This window comes from Oncorhynchus masou, chromosome 22 (genome assembly GCF_036934945.1).
Source record: "Oncorhynchus masou masou isolate Uvic2021 chromosome 22, UVic_Omas_1.1, whole genome shotgun sequence".
Lineage (NCBI taxonomy): Eukaryota > Metazoa > Chordata > Actinopteri > Salmoniformes > Salmonidae > Oncorhynchus > Oncorhynchus masou.
Genome location: NC_088233.1, coordinates 47,540,197 through 47,561,746, shown reverse-complemented (window position 1 = coordinate 47,561,746; position 21,550 = coordinate 47,540,197). Strand labels below are relative to the sequence as shown.

At 41.5% G+C, this 21,550-nt stretch overlaps 3 protein-coding genes across 7 annotated transcripts; all 3 read left to right on the top strand.

Annotated features, from left to right (window-relative positions):
* Window positions 1-906: 906 nt before the first annotated feature.
* LOC135509593 (palmitoyltransferase ZDHHC7-like) lies at window positions 907-9,510 on the top strand. 5 transcript variants are annotated; one of them, XM_064930376.1, is made up of 9 exons: window positions 907-949; window positions 2,084-2,193; window positions 2,331-2,636; window positions 2,965-3,089; window positions 3,361-3,457; window positions 3,960-4,041; window positions 6,682-6,812; window positions 7,033-7,056; window positions 7,494-9,510. In XM_064930376.1, exons 3-9 carry the CDS (start codon window positions 2,337-2,339, stop codon window positions 7,671-7,673), a joined length of 939 nt encoding a protein of 312 aa, XP_064786448.1. In that variant the 5' UTR covers window positions 907-949; window positions 2,084-2,193; window positions 2,331-2,336; the 3' UTR covers window positions 7,674-9,510. The 5 variants fall into 5 exon arrangements, with proteins under 5 accessions (XP_064786448.1, XP_064786449.1, XP_064786447.1 ...); XM_064930377.1 differs by lacking the exon at window positions 907-949 and adding an exon at window positions 956-1,215 and having other exon boundaries at window positions 2,088-2,193; XM_064930375.1 differs by lacking the exon at window positions 907-949 and adding an exon at window positions 956-1,215.
* A 345-nt stretch (window positions 9,511-9,855) lies between these two features.
* LOC135509595 (transmembrane emp24 domain-containing protein 6-like) lies at window positions 9,856-14,215 on the top strand. The gene is made up of 4 exons (XM_064930381.1): window positions 9,856-10,407; window positions 10,685-10,811; window positions 10,918-11,084; window positions 13,586-14,215. Exons 1-4 carry the CDS (start codon window positions 10,213-10,215, stop codon window positions 13,820-13,822), a joined length of 726 nt encoding a protein of 241 aa, XP_064786453.1. The 5' UTR covers window positions 9,856-10,212; the 3' UTR covers window positions 13,823-14,215.
* A 387-nt stretch (window positions 14,216-14,602) lies between these two features.
* LOC135508860 (transmembrane emp24 domain-containing protein 6-like) lies at window positions 14,603-16,442 on the top strand. Its single transcript, XM_064929062.1, has 4 exons — window positions 14,603-14,815; window positions 15,533-15,659; window positions 15,751-15,905; window positions 16,221-16,442. Exons 1-4 carry the CDS (start codon window positions 14,603-14,605, stop codon window positions 16,440-16,442), a joined length of 717 nt encoding a protein of 238 aa, XP_064785134.1.
* Window positions 16,443-21,550: the final 5,108 nt, after the last annotated feature.

Sequence of the window (21,550 nt, the reverse complement as noted above, 5' to 3'; positions counted from 1 at the left end):
CCAATGGAAAGCACCAATGGGTGTTTCCTAATACCAAGGGACGACCACATCAAGAAATGCCCTGAATTGTGGTCTGTAATTACACCATATTGCATTAGTTTGGGATGACACTAATTTGGGAAAACAATAATTAGCACATTTCAGACAGGAAATGCCACATATTTGTTTAACAATTTATAAGAAAATTAGGCTACAATACATGTTGTGCATTAGTCTTGGCGTTAGTACATTAATATTGTCCTTCGAGCTAACTCACTGCCAGAGCACACATCATGTAAGATAATAATTACAGGCAGTGAAAAATGTATGCTATACCAATGTCCCTGACCGAACAAAAGCAGATCGCAAGCAAGTTTCGACACACCATCAGATTTAGTGATTTTTTTTTTTTTACCTTTATTTAACCAGGCAAGTCAGTTAAGAACAAATTCTTATTTTCAATGACGGCCTGGGAACAGTGGGTTAACTGCCGGTTCAGGGGCAGAATGACAGATTTGTACCTTGTCAGCTCGGGGTTTGAACTAGCAACCTTCCGGTTACTAGTCCACCGCTCTAACCACTAGGCTACCGTGCCGCCCCAATAATGGGGATAACGGGCCTACTGACAAGAAAAATACATACACAGAGTCAGGGTATTGGCCTAAAACTGAATTTTCCACACAATATCATCACTTCGTGTTTTTAGAACTAGGTTTCCATAACCAAGGAATGATTGAATTGTTGTAATTACATGTTGTAATTAAATTATGTGAATATATGTTCCAACTTTTTCAAGACCTGTTTCAAAATGTGTTGCTTTATACATTCTCACATTATTACAGGAATGATCCTCCAAAATGACAAATGTTCTTTATTCAAGATTGTATGGCACCTTATTTAGTACTGCCTGCAGTAACATAGGTAACATAAATATGGGAGGGGCCCAGTGGCTAAACCCTACAGTACACAGGTAGGTTTATGTTTGCCTGTTGCAAAAAAACTTCTGATTTAATAAAGTAAATCAGTAGCTAAATGATTAAAACATTTTAAAACGTATACAAATCTGATCATAACAAAATTGGACAGTTCTCAAAATATTCTACCATACCGGAAATGCATTTCCCAAACATTGTTGTGTAGCTAGCGTTAGCCTAGCTACTTGCCTTGAGTGGGGCTCTGTCATGAATGAAGTCGAAGCCTTATTCCATCAGAAGGAAACTTGTAAACTGTCTGAGGGTAAGAATTTAGTCACTTAATATTTAACGTTAATAATGCTAGCGCAAATACCTACAGCTGCTCACTAATGTTAGACAGGTGTAAATGTTAGCACTTCTAGCCAGCTAACGTTATCTAGCTAACGTTTATCAGTCAAAGAGAAGTTTGACGACACCACACGCTTACTACTGTCGGATGTCAGTCGTTTGTTTAGTAAGTAGTTGAATGAACTTTGCTACTGCACAACCTATTAACATCAACCACCACGGAGGGCTAGACATGCTAATAGCTAGCTGTCTTTGTATGTGTTTACGACCTCGTTAGCTTGCAAGCTGCACAATGCCATATTCTCAAAGGTCTTTGTTTTAAAAGTGATGTGCAAATCGTATTCCATCTGCTGTGCACACAACATTTGTTACTGGATCAGATGTTGACCTCTGATTTTATAGATATGGATTGTTGAACTGTCACCGTAATCATTACACAAAAGAGTTGCCAATCGAACCAAAATGTCCGTTTCTATTGGACAGGTTCCGCAAACAGGCTGGTACCTACCTGAATGTGTCTAACAGAAACGCTAGTTTTGCAATTGTTTGGAGAAATGATTACAAATGGAAACGCAATCGATATTTTATATTGGACAAATTCAGGGGTGTATTCATTCCGCTTAAACAGAAGCAACCGAAACTGGGCGGGACCTACCTGAATGTGTCCAATAGAAACTCTATTTTTGCTATTTGTTTCCGTATGGTTCCTTAAACGGTCAACAGTTTCTGTAATGAATACACCCCAGGTAGGGCACTCGCCCTTTTGATCCATTTTCTCTGTTTGCTACCTTTTGATTATTAAACTGTAAATGGTTTCTGTAATGAATACACCCCTGTTACAGCAAGGCTGTTTCACTTTCAACTATGTGGCCTGAGAAGTCAGGCCCTGAATGCTCTCATCAGTAGTGCTGAAGATTGGACACAATGGCACTCTAAAGGACACTAACAAAAAGTGAGTACATTAGTCAATGGGCACGAAGTAGGGCTTAATAGCCTATGTCCACAATTAGACCAAAGTGTTTTATTTGAACAAATACAAAAAAAATATTTCTGTGCTTTCATATTCCCATTTTCTGTCTCTCCCTGCAGGGCAGCATGTCTTCAGGTCATCGGCTGCGAGATGTAGAGCAACAGCACCCCCTGCTGGACAGGGAGGAGGCTGCAGCGGGTTCCGCAGTAGGGGAGGCGGAACGGGTGTGGTTCATCCAGGACGGCTGTGGCATGGTCTGTGCCTTCATCACCTGGTTCCTGGTGCTCTACGCCGACTTTGTGGTCACCTTTGTCATGCTGCTGCCCTCCAAGAGCTTCTGGTACGCTGTGGTCAACGGCGTGGTCTTCAACTGCCTGGCCGTGCTGGCACTCAGCTCGCACCTGCGCACCATGCTCACCGACCCAGTGAGTGAACTGACCACTGCAGGGCCGTGCTCATTAGGGCCCACCGTAACAAAGAAGCGAGGATGCATTGTAATGTTGGGTGACTTGAAAAAGGGAGTGACTTTGAATGGAGGGCAAGACGGGCCATGCGAGCAGTAAAATAAGCAGTCAGAACGAATGTCATATGAGAGCACTCTGATGCCCATGGGCACATTATAGGAACCATGCGTGTTGTCCTATTAGCAATGAGAGAACTGACTTACGAGGAGTTTCCTTGAGGTTTTGAATGAGTCTGTCCAAACATATCAGTCTGCCTGTGTCCATTCTGTCCATCCTTGTCTGTTTTTAGGGAGCTGTGCCCAAAGGCAACGCCACCAAGAAATACATGGAGAGCCTGAAGCTGAAACCAGGAGAAGTCATCTATAAGTGTCCCAAATGCTGCAGCATCAAACCTGAGAGAGCCCACCACTGCAGGTGAGAAAGAAATGTGTTGTGTGCTTTGTGTATTATGCTTTATGGTGTCTAGGGCCAGGTTTTTTTCCTGGTCGAGTAACTAGGCAAAATTCCCTATTTAGGCCAATATGCTGGGTCCTGTTCATTAGTCCACACCGTAGTAAAACTTTTGCAATGGGAAAACAAAAAGGAACATTTCATATTGGAGCAGTCCAAGTAGTCCATGTCAGTTTCAGTCAATTTTCTTCAGTTTGGTGCCTAATGACCATGGTTTTGTTTCCTTCTCCTGTAGTATTTGCAAGCGCTGCATCCGTAAGATGGATCACCACTGTCCATGGGTAAACAACTGTGTCGGAGAGAACAACCAGCGCTTCTTTGTCCTCTTCACTGTGAGTTCCATCTCAGATCCACAATGTTTAAGTCCAGGTGTACAATGGAAATGGCGAAATGCATTTCTAGTACATCAGTCCAATTAATCAAATAATAGGGCAAAATTATGAATATTTTTTTTTCGCGACTGACATCCCTATTTTATGCTATTGGTGTAGTTTTGCATGGAAACAATGGGTTTGATAAAACGATTAGGCTTACTGTCATCTTTATTTGTGGCATCTTCTCACCTTGCTTATCATAAAAGCCCGTAAACCAAACTCCCTGTTAACTGATTGCTACAAGCAAACATTGGTGCTGCTGTGCTTTTTAACTCTCGCCAGATAGGAGAAATCCAATTTATTATAAGGATAGGCTGTGATCATGTAGGCTGTCGTCAGGTGGCTTTTTGTTGTATCTTTATGCCTATGGGCATTGTCAATGCACAATGAATTGAAATGAATGTTTTACCATCAATACTAGAGTTAAGTCATAATTCCTTCTCTTTTTTTTTCCCCCCAGATGTATATAGCGATGATCTCCACCCACGCTCTCACTCTGAGTGGGTACCAGTTCGTAACCTGTGTCAAAGTCCAGTGGAGTGGTGAGTGTCATTATATGAGTCGTTGTCTAAATATACTGTTCCTTTTTTAATTACAGCTACATTGACTTCAATGTGCCCTGTTTAAAGACACAATCTGGGATTTTCCTTGCCAAAATACTGTACCCATCATAAGTATTTTGTTGCATAACAAAGTGGGATTGAAATTGATTTAATTGTGATTATTTTGTCACTGATCTATATAAAATACACCATAATGTCAAGGGTAAAAGAAAATGTATATAAATGTTTACAAATGTATAAAAAATAAATAACTCAAATGTCATGGGTGTACAAGTATTCAACCCCTTTCTTATGGCAACCCTAAATAAATTTAGGAGCACAAATTTGCTTAACAAATCACACAATGGGCCTTCCGAGTGGCGCAGCGGTCTGAGGCGTCACTACAGACCCTGGTTCGATCCCAGGCTGTGTCACAACCGACCGTGACCGTGAGTCCCATAGGGCGGTGCAAAATTGGCCCAGCGTCGTCTGGGTTAGGGGACGGTTTGGCCAGTGGGGGGGGGCTTTACTTGGCTCATCGTGCTCTAGCGACTCCTTGTGGTGGGGACATTGGTGCAGCTGGCTTCCGCGTTAAGCGGGCGGGTGTTAAGAAGCGTCGCATGACTCGGCCTTCACCTCTCCCGAGCCCGTTGGGGAGATGCAGCGATGAGAGAAGTTCACAATTAAAACATTTAAAATGATGTCAAACAGTAAGTTGCATTGACTCACTCTGTGTGCAATAATGGGGTTTAACGTGATTTCTGAATGACTACTTCATCTCTGTATACCACACACACAATTATATGTAAGGTCCCTCAGTCAAGTAGTGAATTTCAAGCACAGATTCAACCACAAAGAACAGGGAGCCTTTCCAATGCTTCGCAAAGAAGGGCAAAATAAAAAGCACACACTGAATATCCCTTTGAACATGAAGATACTCATTAGGCTTTGGATGTTGTATCAACACACCGAGCCACTACAAAGATACAGGCGTCCTTCCTAACTGAGTTGCTGGAGAGGAAGGAAATTTCACCGTCACCTAAGGGGATTTTAAAACCGTTAGCGTTTAATGGCTGTGATAGGAGAACTGAGGATGGCTCAACCACCAGTATAAACACCATGGGACCACGCAGCTGTTATACCGCTCAGGAAGGAGATGCGTTCTGTCTCCTAGAGATGAACGTACTTTGGTGCGAAAAGTGCAAATCAATCGCAGAATAACAGCAAAGGACCTTGTGAAGTTGCTGGAGGAAACAGGTACAAAATTATCTTTATCCACAGAAAAACAAGTCCTATATCGATATACCCTGAAAGGCCGCTCAGCAAGGAAGAAGCCACTGTTCCAAAACCACCATTAAAAAAGCCAAACTACAGTTTGCAACTGCACATGGGGGCAAAGATCATACTTTTTTTGAGAAATGTCCTCTGGTCTGATGAAACAAAAATAGAACCGTTTGGCCATAATGACCATCGTTATGTTTGGAGGAAAAAGGGGGTGACTTGCAAGCCGAAGAACACCATCTCAAACATGAAGCACGGGGGTGGCAGCATCATGTGTGGGGGTGCTTTGCTGCAGGAGGGACTGGTGCACTTCACAAAATGGATAGTATCATGAGGAATTGAAAATGATGTGGATATATTGAAGCAACATCTCAAGACATCAGTCAGGAAGTTAAAGCTAGGTCACAAATGGGTCTTCAAATGGACAATGACACCAAGCATACTTCCAAAGTTGTGGCAAGATGGCTTAAGGACAACAAAGTCAAGGTATTGGAGTGGCCACCATAAAGCCCTGACCTCAATCCTATAGAACATTTGTTGGCAGAACTGAAAAAGAGTGTGCGAGCAAGGAGGTCTACAAACCTGACTCAGTTTCACCAGCTCTGTCAGGAGGAATGGGCCAAAATTCACACATTTTTTTTGGGAAGCTTGTGGAAGGCTACCTGAAACGTTTGACCCAAGTTAAACAATTTAAAGGCAATGCTACCAAATACTAATTGAGTATGTAAACTTCTGACCCATTGGGAATGTGATGAGAGAGAAACTATTATTCTGACATTTCACATTATTAAAATAAAGTGGTGATCCTAACTGACCTAAAACAGGAAATTTCTACTTGGATTAAAGAATTGTCAAGAATTATGAAAAACTTTGTTTAAATGTATTTGGCCAAGGTGTATGTAAACTTCCGACCTCAACTGTACGTATAATTTAAAAAAAATGTAATAATATATATACATTACATAGTATTTTGTGTAGATCGTTGAAAATTGCAATTACATCCATTTGAATCCCACTTTAACAGAATAAAATGTGAAGAAATCCAAGGGGGTGACTATTTATGATAAGCATTGTAAGATTGCTTGTAAACAAAGTCTTTGTTCAGAAAATGTTACAGCTTCAAAATATGCTTAAAATGACCATTTTAATTTTGTGGACAATCATACTTTGCATCCATATCTCCATCTATGAATTTGATAGGGGTTATTTTTCTTTTGCCCCCATCCCTCAGCTTTATAGCAAACCAAGTGGCGGGGCAGCCGTTTTTTGGTTTTCAAATTCAGGATTGCAGCTTCAAATATAACTACATTGAGGTCAGTGTTGATGTCATTATGCTGGATGATGTTTCTGCCCCTCCAGAGTGCAGTGACTTTTCCCCTCCGGTGACGGCGATGCTGATGATCTTCCTCTGCCTTGAGGGCCTCCTCTTCCTCAGCTTCACAGCTATCATGTTTGGCACTCAGGTCCACTCCATCTGCAATGATGAGACAGTGAGGAGATTAACAGTATATGCCACTTAGCAGACATTTTTTTTAAATCTTTTTTTTTTTAATCCTAAGTAAGTTTCTGCACGGTGATTGCCTACATTTTCAATTTGTGTTATGTGATTCTTGTGGGAATTGAACACACAACCTCAGATATACAATGTAGATTAGATGGAGTCTTGTGCATGATTAAGAATTGTTTCCATGTTATACATTACATTCTCAGGTCCACTCCATCTGCAACAAGACGGTGAGGAGCCAAACCACATAGACAAACCATAGATAGACATGCAGGGCTTATTCAGTAGGGCAAAGGCATTACAGAACGCCATTCTACATTGACCATTTCTATCAACAATAAGATTCTCTATTCTGCATGATTGGGATTTGTTTCCAAGTGTCCTGCCCCTCTGAACAAGCACATGGTCATGGTAGTGAAGTCCCATTTGTCAATAGACTCAGGAGGGAAATGGGGCCTATTTACAAATGAGACATCAGCCTCCTTCAGAAAACTGTTAGTAATGTAAGAAAGTAGAAACTTAGTGGTGGTGATGTTGAGACTCCTGACCTATGGCAGACTTTTTTACCATTGTGGTTATTTGACCATTAGCTCATCTTTTATTGAATTCTCACCGTGCGTTGCGTTTACCCCTCTCTGTGTGTGTGTGTGTGTGTGTGTGTTACTAGGAGATTGAGCGTCTGAAGAATGAGAAGCCCACTTGGGAGAGGCAAGTTCGCTGGGAGGGCATGAGGAGCGTGTTTGGTGGCCAGCCGTCACTGCTGTGGATCAACCCGTTTGCAGGTCTCCGACTGCGCCGGCTACTCACCACTAGCTCCAGGAAAGCCGGCGCCGAGTTCTCAGTCTGACCTCTCACATTATGAGCAGCTTCGTTAAGGAACTGTCTGGAACAATCTTTGGAACCGGTCTCTGACACCAGGGTCCTGTTCATTTAGGCATCAAACAGAAGAAAACGGATTGAAACAGGAAAGGGACTATGCGGACTTGTCCAATAAGAAACGTACATTCTTGTTTTATTTTTGCTTAATATTTTCCATTGCGTGCCCTAATGAACACGAGCCCGGCTACCAGGAAGACTCAAGTTCTATACAACCGCATGGACAATGGTGCTTCTGAACATCACGTCTCCCCGTAGCTGACATGGAGCAGGAATCAAAAGATCAAGAGACCCATCGAAAACTGTTGAAAGATCAAATGAAAGTGCGCTGTCGTCCTAAAACGGACTGAAACACAACATACTACACAGTAAACATTTCCTAAATTGCCGCCTAAAGGGAGGATCCACTGTATCTCAGAGGACTGTTCTGTTGTTTAGTTATTGACTTCCTTTTAAAGGGGGGGGGGGGTGAGTAAAGCCTAATTTATACCTCACGATACATACGCAACGCAAGAACTCAATTAGCTACTTAAATGACAATCTTGTACTTGTATCGAGTTACAAATTGCTGGACTTGCACACGTCTGCATATTTTGGCTACGGAACTATGTAGGGTCGCGGTTTTACGTAGCTAATTGGAGATCTTGCATCCTGTATGTAGGGTATAAATTAGGCTTAAGTGTCCTTCCCTGGCCATAGATAGCTGCACCTCTGGAAAATCAATGCGCTGGAATTGGTGTTAACCACTACTATAACCATATCATATTTTTTTTTAAATGAAAACAGTATATTGCTGGATATATTGCTGGCGAATCCTGTTGTTTTTGCATACCAAAAAAAAGTGTGTGTACCACTTGTAGGAGTTCGATGAGTTGGGGTGGGGAATGAGGCATATGAAATATGAATAATTAATGCCAGCAAGATGGTAGAGAACTACTATAATCAGCAGTTTGGATTCTGCATGAGGCAATCACATCAACTAATGTGTCTGACAAATTTGCTGTGAAGTTGACCATTTTTAAAGGCATAGGAACTGGATTCATTAGCCAAAAGTTAGCATCATGGTTATTTTTAATAGGTAGTAAGAATGCTATGATCATTTAACTGTACTCTAATTTAAAGGTAAACTCAGTGTTGCACGACATTAACAGCAGTGGGCCAATTTCCGCAACAACTAAGAGTGTTGAAGCGCGGGGCTAAACTTTTCTGCTGTTGTGGTGCCGTCGTAGCTACCACTTTAGCAGCGTGAAGCACACCCTAAGCGCCTATTGGCAGATACTCTGTGTGTCTCTGAGAGCCAAGTCTTTCATCTCAGTGTCATCGGTGCTGGTCGTGGCAACGTCATAACGCTGAGTCTACCTTTTTTTAAATGGTAATTTGTGTGTAATGGACTATATGACTCCAGCAGAGTCGATGATTATCTCAAACAGTCAAATGCTTACATAGCACTGTATGGTATTTACTTTATCAAGTCGAAATACAGTACTGTACACAACCTTATGAGCTTTCACACAAAAGTATATGCATGTGCTTCCCTCAAGTACTCCATGCTATACACTCCTATGTTATACTCTCCTATGTATACAGGGGAAGTTCTATCATACTGATCTTAAAATAATTCTGATTAACCGTTATGATTTTTTTTTCATTTGATGGACTGGATAAAGTAATGTAGGAGGACTCGGCTGTTTTTTAAAATGCTCTTGTTATGAGATTATACAGTATGTTATGTACTTCTGTTTTGAACCCTTTCATGCTAACTTTTTCCCGGGCTCCCGTTTAAATGAACTTAATTTCTACCTCTCAAATCCTGATTTCTTTGTCAATATTACTGACTGTATAGAAGAAAGCAGCACTTCAAAAAACCCACTTGGAACTGGTGAATGATTTGCTGTACTCAGAAAGCCGTATGTGAAGCACTGGTCCCAATTCGCTCCCTTCCCCTTCCTGTAGCCCTTTGATGTTGGCAGATCTCTAAGGTGGAAGCAATATAACGGAAGCTTCACCTTTTACACTGCTTATACCTGTCCAGGCCCTTCAGATCCGCAAACGCTAAAGGGTTATGGCTGAGGGAAAAGGCTAGGGAGGGAAAAGGCTAGGGAGGGAAAAGGCTAGGGAGGGGCTAGGGAGGGAAAAGGCTAGGGAGGGAAAAGGCTAGGGAGGGAAGTGGGACCAGCTTAGTCAACGCCATATGTGAAGGGACCTGTATTTTCCCATACCACACAACTCCACCCATCATAGGGAGTAGGATGAAGTTGCCCCTCGACGCTGACCTTGGGCCAGTTTTGCACTTCCCCCACTATTTGTTAGGTGTATAAAAGGGGGGGGGCTGATCCTAGATCTATACCTTGGGGAAACTTCACCCCGGAGCCCCACCTTTTTAGTGAAGCAGACATACGGGTTGTAGTTAATCATTTCTTGTCCCATAAGCCACGACACATCCACACTGGCAGACAGTAGCAACCTGCACCTCATTGCTATAAAAACGTATCCATTCAAGAGGACCAGCCATGTTATGTGGGCTATCCTTCATTGTGCTCCTGGCTCTATTGGGTTTGGTGGACCCCCGTTCAGACCTACCAGCGGACAAGGACTTGTTCTGGGGAGCGGACCAGTATGACTTTGCTGTCGTGCTGCGTGCCTCCGGACTGGAGTGCTTCTGGCACTTTGCACACCAAGGGGAGCGCTTCTACTTGACTTTTATGGTAAGACGTTGTTCTTGTTTAGTAGTACAATAACAGGATATGTTTTTATTGTGCAACGTATTTATCTTGGAAAGTTATGCCTACTAATTATTGCCTGGCTTGGCCTGAACATTTTATTGAAAGGCTTAAAATGTATAATATTCAGATAAAAAGTCAATCTGTTCAGGGCTTACTCCATTGTCATTTACTGAGGCAGTCTACAGAGCCCCCAACATATGGTTTGCAGCACATGGTCGTCCCATATGACCGTGAACGAGAGCCATCTGTCTGCGTTTAGGTCCAGTGGGTGACTGGTGTCGGCAACGACAGACACTTATCCGTCACTGTCAACTCTCCTAAAGGCTTGCTGTTGTCCAAAATTGATGAAGCTACGGGTCAAATCAACTTTGTAGCTGAGGAGACCGGTACATTGTTCCTCCTTTTGAATGTCACACACGCACAAACAAACAAAACAGTACACCCGTTGAAATGTGGTGGAAGTATGTAACTTATTTTTATTTTGAATTCTAGGTTTCTATCAAATGTGCTTCAGCAACTTCCACAACCGATTTGGCAGTATGCAGGTCTTCCTCAACTTTGGGGTGTACTACGACGGTTCTGATGACCAACGGAAACAGAAGGAGGAGGAGGAGAAGAAAGTCCAAAAAGACCTGAACAACACTCTGTCCACCATAGAGGTAATGCTCTATTTGGGGTTTGACTGCATGTACGATCCAATATGTTACGATAACTTTTGTCCATTTTACATGGAAATGAATGAGGTCAGCATACACACAATCTTATTGTCCAATATCACGTATCATATATTGTGAGGTTTAAAGAAGAGCATGGGGAGCTCTGCCAAACATGCAGGTTCTTAAAGTGATGCTCCAGAACTTTTGTAGAATTTCAGCCAGTAGTTTTAAAAGTGGTGCTCAGGAGCCAAAACACATCCCCGCTTTTTGTGTGCTACATCATCCAATTCGTACAATATGTTACAAATGCTGTGCTTAAAAGTTTGGGTTAAGTGGCGAAATCAAGGTCAACAACAACTTGCAAGTTTACACATTTGTATTTTCTCCTTCTCTACCAACCTCAGACTACTCGTTTTTGAGCCTGGTCGAAGGACAAGGAACACAGGAGAACGCCATGAAATATACAAACAAAAACAGGTTTTAGTGCAGGTTCGAGAGAAGCACTATCTAAACATGAATTCAACTTCAAATCAAGATAAGTCAAATATACTTAGACAGCAACACCTCAAACAAAAAAAATATTTGTATTTAAAGAAACAGCCAATGAAATTACAGGGTCAATCAAGAAGGCAGACGCATGCGTGATAAACAATGGAGGCTAATTGTCACACCTGTGACAAACTTGCCCAGAAAAATGTTTACGTTTCCACAATTTTTTGTAAATATAAATTTAGGGCAATTAAGTACAAAACAATTGGTTGACGTTCTTACAAAGTCGCATTTAAATCAGTCACTTTTCTTTCAAATGTTCCCATGGTTCAGTCAGTAACAGGCTCATTTTTCACTCTCTCCCTTATGTGATTGGAAGCGCTGCAACACCCCTCTGTGTGTTGTCTGAGACCTTGGGTGCATGGTTTTAGCTCCACTTGCCCACTTTTCCTTGGCCCAGCCTCCAGGCCACTCCTTTTACAGACCCGACTCCAGAACGCGATGGCTGCGTTTTTAACATTACGGTGCTGTACTGAATAACCAGTTGAAATCGCGATTTTAGTATAATCACATATTGTTAACCTATTATGTGGTCTGAACGTGGTAATGGTAATGCTTTCACTGATTGTGTACAAAGGAAGATATTTCTTACACAATGGTGCTTGCTTTGTTATCCAACTGATCTTGTGTCCTTTGTCATCCTGTGAACCCTGTTCATTCCTGCTGCTGTTTGGGATGTCAGTTCTTGCAACTGGGGTGGGGGCAGAAATAAATAAGGTAATGGGTCAGGCCATAGGTTAGATTTAAATTAGAAAGTCAATCTCAATGTGACATGGATTTAAAAGGAATAGTGCCAAGGCTGGTTAGTGCCAAGGCTGGTGCAACAAAAATATGGAGGAAAACTCGCCCATGTTTACACCAAACGGATGCTTTTTAACTTTAGTAGTACAGGTACGAAGAATCAAGTTGGTTACCTAGACAAATTTTCCCCGCTCGTTATTGATAGACAAGCCATCTCCTGAATCCTTGCCATATCCTGGCCGCATTTACCCAGCAGATTAACTCCCCAAAAGCTTAAAGACAAAGCTTTTGGGGTTACTACATTTATTTGGTTATCATTTCAGTTTAGTAAATAGTTTCCATGATTTGTTGTAGCTTACCATAATAACTTGCCCATAGGGCCCCTGTTTATGCTTGGAGTGGTTGCAAAGGGAACGGGGAGCAACCAATTCCACCATCCTGAGGCCTCAACAACCTGTAGGGCGACAACATGCAGTAGACTACCCAGGGGTTATACAGTACATGGCCAGCACAGTTTAATGTTATGCCACTCATTGAGAATGTGACACCCTGGCTGAGAGGGCTGTGACAACTCAGTTCAGTACCATAGATCCGCCTACACCACAAGGCAGGTAACAGTTCACTCCCCCTCTGAGTTTCGGCTTCTATAAACCAAGATAACTTTGGTTTTGCAAACATAATGGAGGGAGGATATAGCACAAAACAATCAAATCAAACAAAAAGCTGTTTCAGTGCAGGGAAAGCATAACATCTTTAGTCATCATTCCATCAACATAATACTAATTTTAGAAAACCCAACACCACCTCAGCCACTAAGCCCTGCACCTGGGCGACCACACCTCCAACGGAAACAAGGGTTCTAAAAGAGAGACAATCACATAGAGAACCAGTCACATTGCTCTCAATTAAGCGCATATGGGCATGGACAGTAATAAGGGCATTCGTCACACCTGTGACAATATCATACGCTACTAAAATGTGAACATGCCCAAACAAACGACAACATACTGTTAAAATACTTGAGTAGGTGTAACTACTTGCTAAAATGTATTTTTAAAAACATTTTACACAATTTTTCGACTTGGTCAATGACGGGAATATATGTCTGGATATATTACTCAATGAATGTATTTGGCCTATCTCCAGCATTAACCATGTCAGTTGGTGTTAAATAATAATGACGTTTTAACACAACTCTCCAAACCACTTTTTAGGAGACTTCTCATCGTGTGGAGGGCTACGTCTTCCACATGTTTCGACATTACAACTTTGGCCGCATGCGGAAAGGTGCCGACTACTACCTCCTCCTCTCCAACTCTAAATACATCACCTGGTGGTCTGCGGTCCAGACTGTGGTCATCGTCATGGCGGGCTACCTGCAACTCTTCTTCCTCAAGAGGCTCTTCAACACCAAGCCCACTACAGAAGCACCAGAGAGAACTCGCTGCTGAGTCCCTGGGTGCTTTTAGTATTCCGTGCCCTCGTGTGCCCTGGTTGGGATGAATTCCATTTGAATTCAGTCAACCAGTAACGACGCCGTCAACAATTTAAGGCCGGGATTCAATCCGATCGCCCGTTTTCGGCTATGCACCTTTTAAAGGCAATGTTCCTGCATTTGTGGAGACTGCATTCACGGTAAATGCTGCATATGTTGGTTCAATCTCTAATGACCTTTGAATTTCGCATGCACTGTTACACGTATCTACCACTGATCGGATACAATCGCAGCCTTAAATTCCATTACATTGATTGAATTAAAATCAAATTGACCCTGACCCTGTTGTTAATGTAAGTGTTACTAATGGGATCTGCTCCCTACGTGTCTATGTTGGAATTGATTAAAGTCGCACACCTTTTGACAAATGTTGTCATTCCAGTGCATATATTTGGTGTGGATTTGAGTTTCTGTGTTCTGACTCAGTGATGGTTAGCAGCACGTTACCGTTGAGCACCTTTTTTATTTTACACAATTAGGTCGTGTTCATTATGGGACAAGCTTAACATTACGCAATGGAAAATGAAAATAAGCCATTCTTATTTGGACTGGTCCAGGTAGTTCCTCCCTGTTTTACTCAGATGAAAACTGTTTTGTGCCTAATGGACACAACTGTGGTTAATCATTCACCTGGGCATGATACAGTATTGTATAATTGGCTCAAACAAAAAAAGTAGCTACCTCTAGTCTACCACTCCCAAACAGTATGAGTTTTGTGAGTGTATGAATGCAGACCATGCATGTTGAGGTGTGGTACTCCGTTCTCGTCATACTCCTTATGGGGCATGGGGGCGGCGGACAAAAGACAGAGCCCCGCTTAGGCCTGAAGGACAACAACCTGTTCCGAGGGTCCGATCGATATGCCTTTGCCATCGTGGTGCCAGCCTCGGGGCTAGAGTGCTTTTGGCACTTTGCACACCAGAGTGGGAACTTCTACCTAACCTACATGGTAAGCACATTTTACCATTTTTTTTTATTTAACTAGGCAAGTCAGTCAAGAACAAATTATTTTTTACAATGCCGGCCAAACCCGGACAATTGTGCGCCACCCTATGGGACTCCCAATTATGGCCGGTTGTGATACAGCCAGGAATTGAACCAGGGTCTGTAGTGACTAAGATGCAGTGCCTTAGACCGCTGCGCCACTCGGGAGCCCAAAGGTACATACTGTCTTAACCCAACATCTAGCGACCTCATCAAGAGGTTGGGGGAACAGCTGGTGTTGGGTTGACAATTACAAGGTCCCAAGTTCAAACCCCTTTTTCGGGACTACTCCCTGCCTTTGCTAAATGATCTGCGCAGTATTGTGCCAATAAAATGTGCTACAATAATCTTGTTTGAAGATACCTTTTAGTTGAGGAAGAGTATAGGAACAAGATTTCATATAATAATACCCCAGTACCTTTATGGAACCTGTCTTGTAATTGCATGACCTTGGACTTATCAGCTAGCTAGACTTTTTACTCCTTATCTTCTTATCTTTGCTTAGCTTCAACGTAGAACTAAGATAACTGAATGGAAGACTAAAAATACATTTTGTGATAAAATGGTAACTGTGTGTGTTTTTAACAGTAGCTTTACCAAGATCAAGTAGTGCATAAATAACACATTTTATCAAGGGACATCAGGTAATTATGGCTGTGCAATGTTCCATGTGTGTGTGCAGGTCCAGTGGGTGACAGGACTAGCCAGTGACAACCATCTTTACGTGACCGTCATTTCCCCAGAAGGGGCCCTCATGGCCTCAACAGACAACACCATTGGAGAAATCAACTTCCAAACTGAAGTGACCGGTAAAGTCCACAGACATCTGATCTTTCATTTGTATTATGTTCATAAGTTTAATTGTCGTGTTGATGAGAATCAACCATTTGCTATCTCTAGGTTTTTATCAGATGTGCTTGGGGAACTATAAGAACCACTTTGGTGGCGTCCGAGTCTTTCTCAACTTCGGTGTGTACTATGAGGGTGCTGAGGAGATGCAGCGAGAGACAAAGGAAGGAGAAAAAGTCCTCAACAACACTCTGTCCAACATTGAGGTACATGATGTCCCTGCACTAGAGGGTTCAGGACTTTCACAATTAATCTGAAGGATATTTCTGATGAGTTTGCCTGCACAAAAAACATTTACACTCCTCGTGTGGTTTCTCCACAGTGCTTGTGTAAACTTTTTGTTTTTTGTTGTGCAGACAATTCCTGAAAAACATAACGCATCACAACCATTGATCCAATGCATTTTACATCGGCTGTACAACCGTAGCGTCCACTGAGCCTTTTATGGCTTATAGTTGATCATGTCAATTTGAACAGATTAGAAAACATGTCATCAATTATGCCAAAACCTTTTTTTCTAGGAGAGTACCAACAAGATACAAGGTCACATTTTACACATGTGGCGACACTACAACTACGCTCGCATGAGGAGAGGTGCTGACCATTACCTTCTCCTCTTCAACCACAACTACGTCACCTGGTGGTCTGCGGTACAGAGTGTGGTCATCATCATGGTGGGCTACCTGCAGCTCTTCTTCCTCAAGAGGCTTTTCCACACAGACACCCATAGACCCCGCTGTTGATGAAGGATGGCTCGTAAAATGTCACTCACTGCTTGTGTTGCTTTGTGGATCGTGTTTGTTCAACGTTAAAGGGATAGTTCATCCAAATTACATTTTTTTGTATTTTTTTTTGCTTACCCGGTAAGCAGGCTTTGGACAAGGACAGATGGCAAGCTATGCATTGGTTTTGTTGATCTGGCTTTTCTGTCCCCAAAAAATCCCATGCAAGTCATTAACACCCAAGTTAGCATGTTTTACATTTCCTGCACAAATCTCCCCCAAAATCCAATGAGCTATGATTTCAAACACTATGGGGTTATGAATAGCCATAATATACCTGTGCAAAGGCCATGTTCACAACCTCTCTTTTCAAGATGGCAGCAGGAGCAATTTAGTATCCAAGGCGCATATATACAAAAATGCACACTTGGAAAGACAAGTGCTCAAGGTCAGTTGTCTTTTCAATTGTGTAGTTTTTCATAGGTCTTGGAGCCAGTCTTGTCAAGACAGGGACCTCTAAACTGATTAGAGGTGTTTTAGGAACTCCAGCATGTACTATTCCACATTCTCAATTGAATATGTAGCAAAGTCAAGTTACACTTAAAGTATCATACTTTAATCTCCAAGTGTAACTTGACTTTGCCTGGGATACATATTCAGAACAGCAATGTGTGTTTGACTAGACTTATGAAACTTCTATAGAATTGTCATTATTTCTAGCAGGACAATTGTTTTCTTCCCCCCCACACAAGCAACAAAGATAACATGTACACTGTATTTATAGTCACCGTAACATGGGCATTTAAACAAGGTTCCTTACATTTCAGCCAGTCTACATCATGGTTGCAGAGCAAGCAAATGGCAAGAGTATAGAAAAAAACTCTCCCTGAGGTAAATCACGGACTTAAAACCTCTTAAGGATCGGACCCTTTTTTTTTTCTTTTTAAATTTCCGCCTAAAATGACATACCCAACTCTATCTGCCTGTAGCTCAGGACCTGAAGCAAGGATATGCATATTGTTGATACCATTTGAAAGGAAACACTTTGAAGTTTGTGGAAATGTGAAATTAATGTAGAAGAATAACATTAGATCTGGTAAAACATAAGAGGAAAAAAAAACATTTTTTTTAAATGCAAGAGAAAGGCCACAATCTTATTGCAGTTTAGGCACAATTTAGATTTGCCACTAGATGGCAGCAGTGTATGTGCACATTTTAGACTGATCCAATTAACCTTTGCATATCTGTTCAAAATGTTGTCAAGTCTGCCCAAATGTGCCTAATTGGTTTATTGATACATTTAAGTTCATAACTGTGCATGCTCCTCAAACAATAGCATGATATTCTTTCACTGTAATAGCTACTGTGAATTGGACAGTGCAGTTAGCCTATTCTTGCTTAACTTTCTGCCCATATCAGATATGTCTATGTCCTGGGAAATGTTCTTGTTGCTTACAACCTCATGCTAATCACATGAGTGCATGGGGGGGGGGCACCAATCCTTAAAACCATTTTAAACTAAAATGCTTTACTTTGACCTTTCTTTTTAAAGCAAAGTTGATGTCGATTTAACACTAAAGGCCTCGAGGGGGGGAAAAACCTACAGCTACGACTGGAACTTACTTTTTGTAGGAGAGCATTTTCACTAACCCGAACCCTTTTCCTAACCTTAACTGAATTCTCTTAACATGCCAGGTTAATTATCCTAACCTGCTATGAAAAAGTCTCAGCCTCGAGGGACCCCACTTCGAGCCAATGACGAGTCTTTTGGATGTCAAGATTTTAAATCAAATAAATGTCATATTTGCTAGTGGAAAAAATGTGGTTGTTTATGAAGGTCTTAGGTAACATTAGAATAAAAAAAATGTTTTAAGAACATAATAGCATTATTATTAGTTTGTTACTGTAGGCAATGGTAAAGCCACCCTGACAGGTAATACCGTGATTGAAGCTAGACCTACTTAGGGTTTTCTAATGCTATCCAGCTTCAGTTCACTGGCAATTCCAGCTCGGGCTTCATCCTTACTATGACCGGGGATATTGCTTCTCCGCCTGCCGCTAACTCCAGTAGCCTCGAAACGGCATGTGAGTGTCGCACGTGGCTAGTTGAACGGCGGACTGTTCATATTGAGACAATGCTGAAACAACAAATGGGGGAGCCACATTTTCATTTGTGCCGAAATCAAAATCTAAGAAAAGTTATCTTGCAAATTCAGCAGCCTGTGGTGTGAAATATGCTTGTTGAATTGACGTCTTTACTTTATTATTTATCGTTAATGTCTTCTTTGGTGTGATATCTCGTACTGCTAGTGAAGTTGCTAGCTAGCAAGTTAGCGTAAACTAGCGCAACATGTCTCAATCAAAATTGTACAGAAAAGAGTGAGAGTCTGTCCCTGAACAAATGTCAAATCATATATTTTGCCGAGCTGGCCAGTCAATTTGAGTAACGTTATTGTGTGTTCTACGTTATCACGCAATGACATCAGAACGTCATTTCGCAACAAATCAACCTGCCACTTACCCTGAAAATTAGTTGGCAACACTGACTGCATGACCAGCATAAGTAGCTCAGTTTGGTACCTGCAGGACTTTAGGAATATGGTTGTCTGCCCCTGCTGTGGGCTATATGTAAAAATATTTTTAAAAACGCAACAATTCAAGAGTTGAATTCATCAAAGAAATCCATCAAAATGTCATTTTACAAAGAAACATTATGTAAAGAAACATTTCAATAGAACAGAATAGCCAATTTTTTTAATGTTACTAAGCTTTGCTCGCCTGAACAATGAAGCTGCGAGAGATCACATGGACGCATGGAACAGAGGTTATTCTTGGAAAAAGTGATATTTTGAAAAATAGCTCACCTCTTGAATTTGAGTCATTTAAAAGGTGTTTTAGAAACTACAGAATCAGCCCTTAGTGATACTATATAGAAATCAAAATGCTCTGTTTTTTGTTATTTATTTACCTTTATTTAACTAGGCAAGTCAGTTAAGAACAAATTCTTATTTTCAATGACAGCCTAGGAACAGTGGGTTAACTGTTGGATAGGTGAAAGCAAGGTTACCACACTCTGAAAAAAAGGTTCAATGGCTGCATTTACACAGGCAGCCCTATTCTGATCTTTTTTTCACTAATTGATCTTTTTACCAATCAGATCAGCTCTAAAAAAGAGCTGATGTGAAAAAAATCGGATGTGATTCGTCAAATGACGGAATTTGTATAGCGCCCCTAAAGGATCCATATAGAAGCCTTTTGTAGAGATCATTGGCTACGTTTTCACAGGTAGTCCAATTCTGATTTTTTTTGCCAAATTATTGGCAAAAGATCTGATCTGATTGGTCATAACACCAACTAGTGGCAAACTATCAGAATTGGGCTGTCTGTATAAATCTTTGATTAGATGGATGAAATTGTATATGACCTACATCATTGTCCGTTTTGGTCTGTCAAAAGTACAACTCAAGTCAACTATTGTCAGACAATTTGAATATGTAAAAAGACGGACCATTTGAAATGGATGACTCTTATTGAAAAGCATTGATTTCATCAAAAATTCTCGGACACAAAATTACACTCAGCGCCTGTGTTCACAAAGGCAGCGCAATACTGATATTTTTCCCAATTATTGGCAAAAGAGCATGATTTGATTGGTCAAAAGACCAATTACTAGAAACATATCCGAATTGGGCTGCCTATGCAAATGCAGCCTTAAAGAAGCACTCTCGAACCTTTGTAAAATTTCAGCAAGTAGTTTTGAAAGTGGTACTCACGAGCCAAAAGTGGTCCCCATTTGTGTATTAGGTCATCAAATTGTGTTCTTAAATTCTTTTTGCAATTTGCTTGGAATCCAATTTGTACTATATGTTATGAATTTGTTGCGCTTAAGATCCTGGAGTGCATCTTTAAGCACGTCATACATTACACGATTTTAAGATGTGATTTTGCAACGATTTGGGATCCATGACAAATTGCTGGGATTACAGGTAAATCGTATAGTTGTAGGCTCTAGCCAAGATGCCCCACCTGTTTGAGCCACACACTTTTTGCATTACAAAAGTGTATACATTGGGGCAAAAAAGTATTTAGTCAGCCACCAATTGTGCAGGTTCTCCCACTTAAAAAGATGAGAGGCCTGTAATTTTCATCATAGGTACACTTCAACTATGACAGACAAAATGAGAAGAAAAAAATCCAGAAAATCACATTGTAGGATTTTTAATGAATTTATTAGCAAATTATGGTGGAAAATACATATTTGGTCAATAACAAAAGTTTGTCAAAACTTTGTTATATACCCTTTGTTGGCAATGACAGAAGTCAAACGTTTTCTGTAAGTCTTCACAAGGTTTTCACACACTGTCGCTGGTATTTTGGCCCATTCCTCCATGCAGATATTCTCTAGAGCAGTGATGTTTTGGGGCTGTTGCTGGGCAACACGGACTTTCAACTCCCTCCAAAGATTTTCTATGGGGTTGAGATCTGGAGACTGGCTAGGCCAATCCAGGACCTTGAAGTGCTTTTTACGAAGCCACTCCTTCATTGCCCGGGTGGTGTGTTTGGGATCATTGTCATGCTGAAAGACCCAGCCACATTTCATCTTCAATGCCCTTGCTGATGGAAGGAAGTTTTCACTCAAAATCTCACGATACATGGCCCCATTCATTCTTTCCTTTACACGGATCAGTCGTCCTGGTCCCTTTGCAGAAAAACAGCCCCAAAGAATGATGTTTCCACCCCCATGCTTCACAGTAGGTATGGTGTTCTTTGGATGCAACTCAGCATTCTTTGTCCCCCAAACACGACGAGTTGAGTTTTTACCAAATGTTCTATTTCGATTTCATCTGACCATATGACATTCTCCCAATCTTCTTCTGGATCACCCAAATGCTCTATAGCAAACTTCAGACGGGCCTGGACATGTACTGGCTTAAGCAGGGGGACACGTCTGGCACTGCAGGATTTGAGTCCCTGGCGGCGTAGTGTGTTACTGATGGTAGGCTTTATTACTTTGGTCCAAGCTCTCTGCAGGTCATTCACTAGGTCCCCCTGTGTGGTTCTGGGATTTTTGCTTACCGTTCTTGTGATCATTTTGATCCCACGTGGTGAGATCTTGCGTGGAGCCCCAG

What these genes read in the sequence shown, in the direction of transcription:
- LOC135508860 (XM_064929062.1), top strand. Translation starts at nt 14,603, where the DNA reads ATGCATGTTGAGGTGTGGTACTCCGTTCTCGTCATACTCCTTATGGGG. An exon ending in ACTTCTACCTAACCTACATG is followed by an intron (nt 14,816 to 15,532) that starts GTAAGCACATTT and finishes GTGTGTGTGCAG; the next exon opens with GTCCAGTGGGTGACAGGACT. An exon ending in CTTCCAAACTGAAGTGACCG is followed by an intron (nt 15,660 to 15,750) that starts GTAAAGTCCACA and finishes TGCTATCTCTAG; the next exon opens with GTTTTTATCAGATGTGCTTG.
- LOC135509595 (XM_064930381.1), top strand. Translation starts at nt 10,213, where the DNA reads ATGTTATGTGGGCTATCCTTCATTGTGCTCCTGGCTCTATTGGGTTTG. An exon ending in CTTTGTAGCTGAGGAGACCG is followed by an intron (nt 10,812 to 10,917) that starts GTACATTGTTCC and finishes TTTGAATTCTAG; the next exon opens with GTTTCTATCAAATGTGCTTC. An exon ending in ACACTCTGTCCACCATAGAG is followed by an intron (nt 11,085 to 13,585) that starts GTAATGCTCTAT and finishes ACCACTTTTTAG; the next exon opens with GAGACTTCTCATCGTGTGGA.
- LOC135509593 (XM_064930376.1), top strand. Translation starts at nt 2,337, where the DNA reads ATGTCTTCAGGTCATCGGCTGCGAGATGTAGAGCAACAGCACCCCCTG. An exon ending in GCACCATGCTCACCGACCCA is followed by an intron (nt 2,637 to 2,964) that starts GTGAGTGAACTG and finishes GTCTGTTTTTAG; the next exon opens with GGAGCTGTGCCCAAAGGCAA. An exon ending in ACTCCATCTGCAACAAGACG is followed by an intron (nt 7,057 to 7,493) that starts GTGAGGAGCCAA and finishes GTGTGTTACTAG; the next exon opens with GAGATTGAGCGTCTGAAGAA.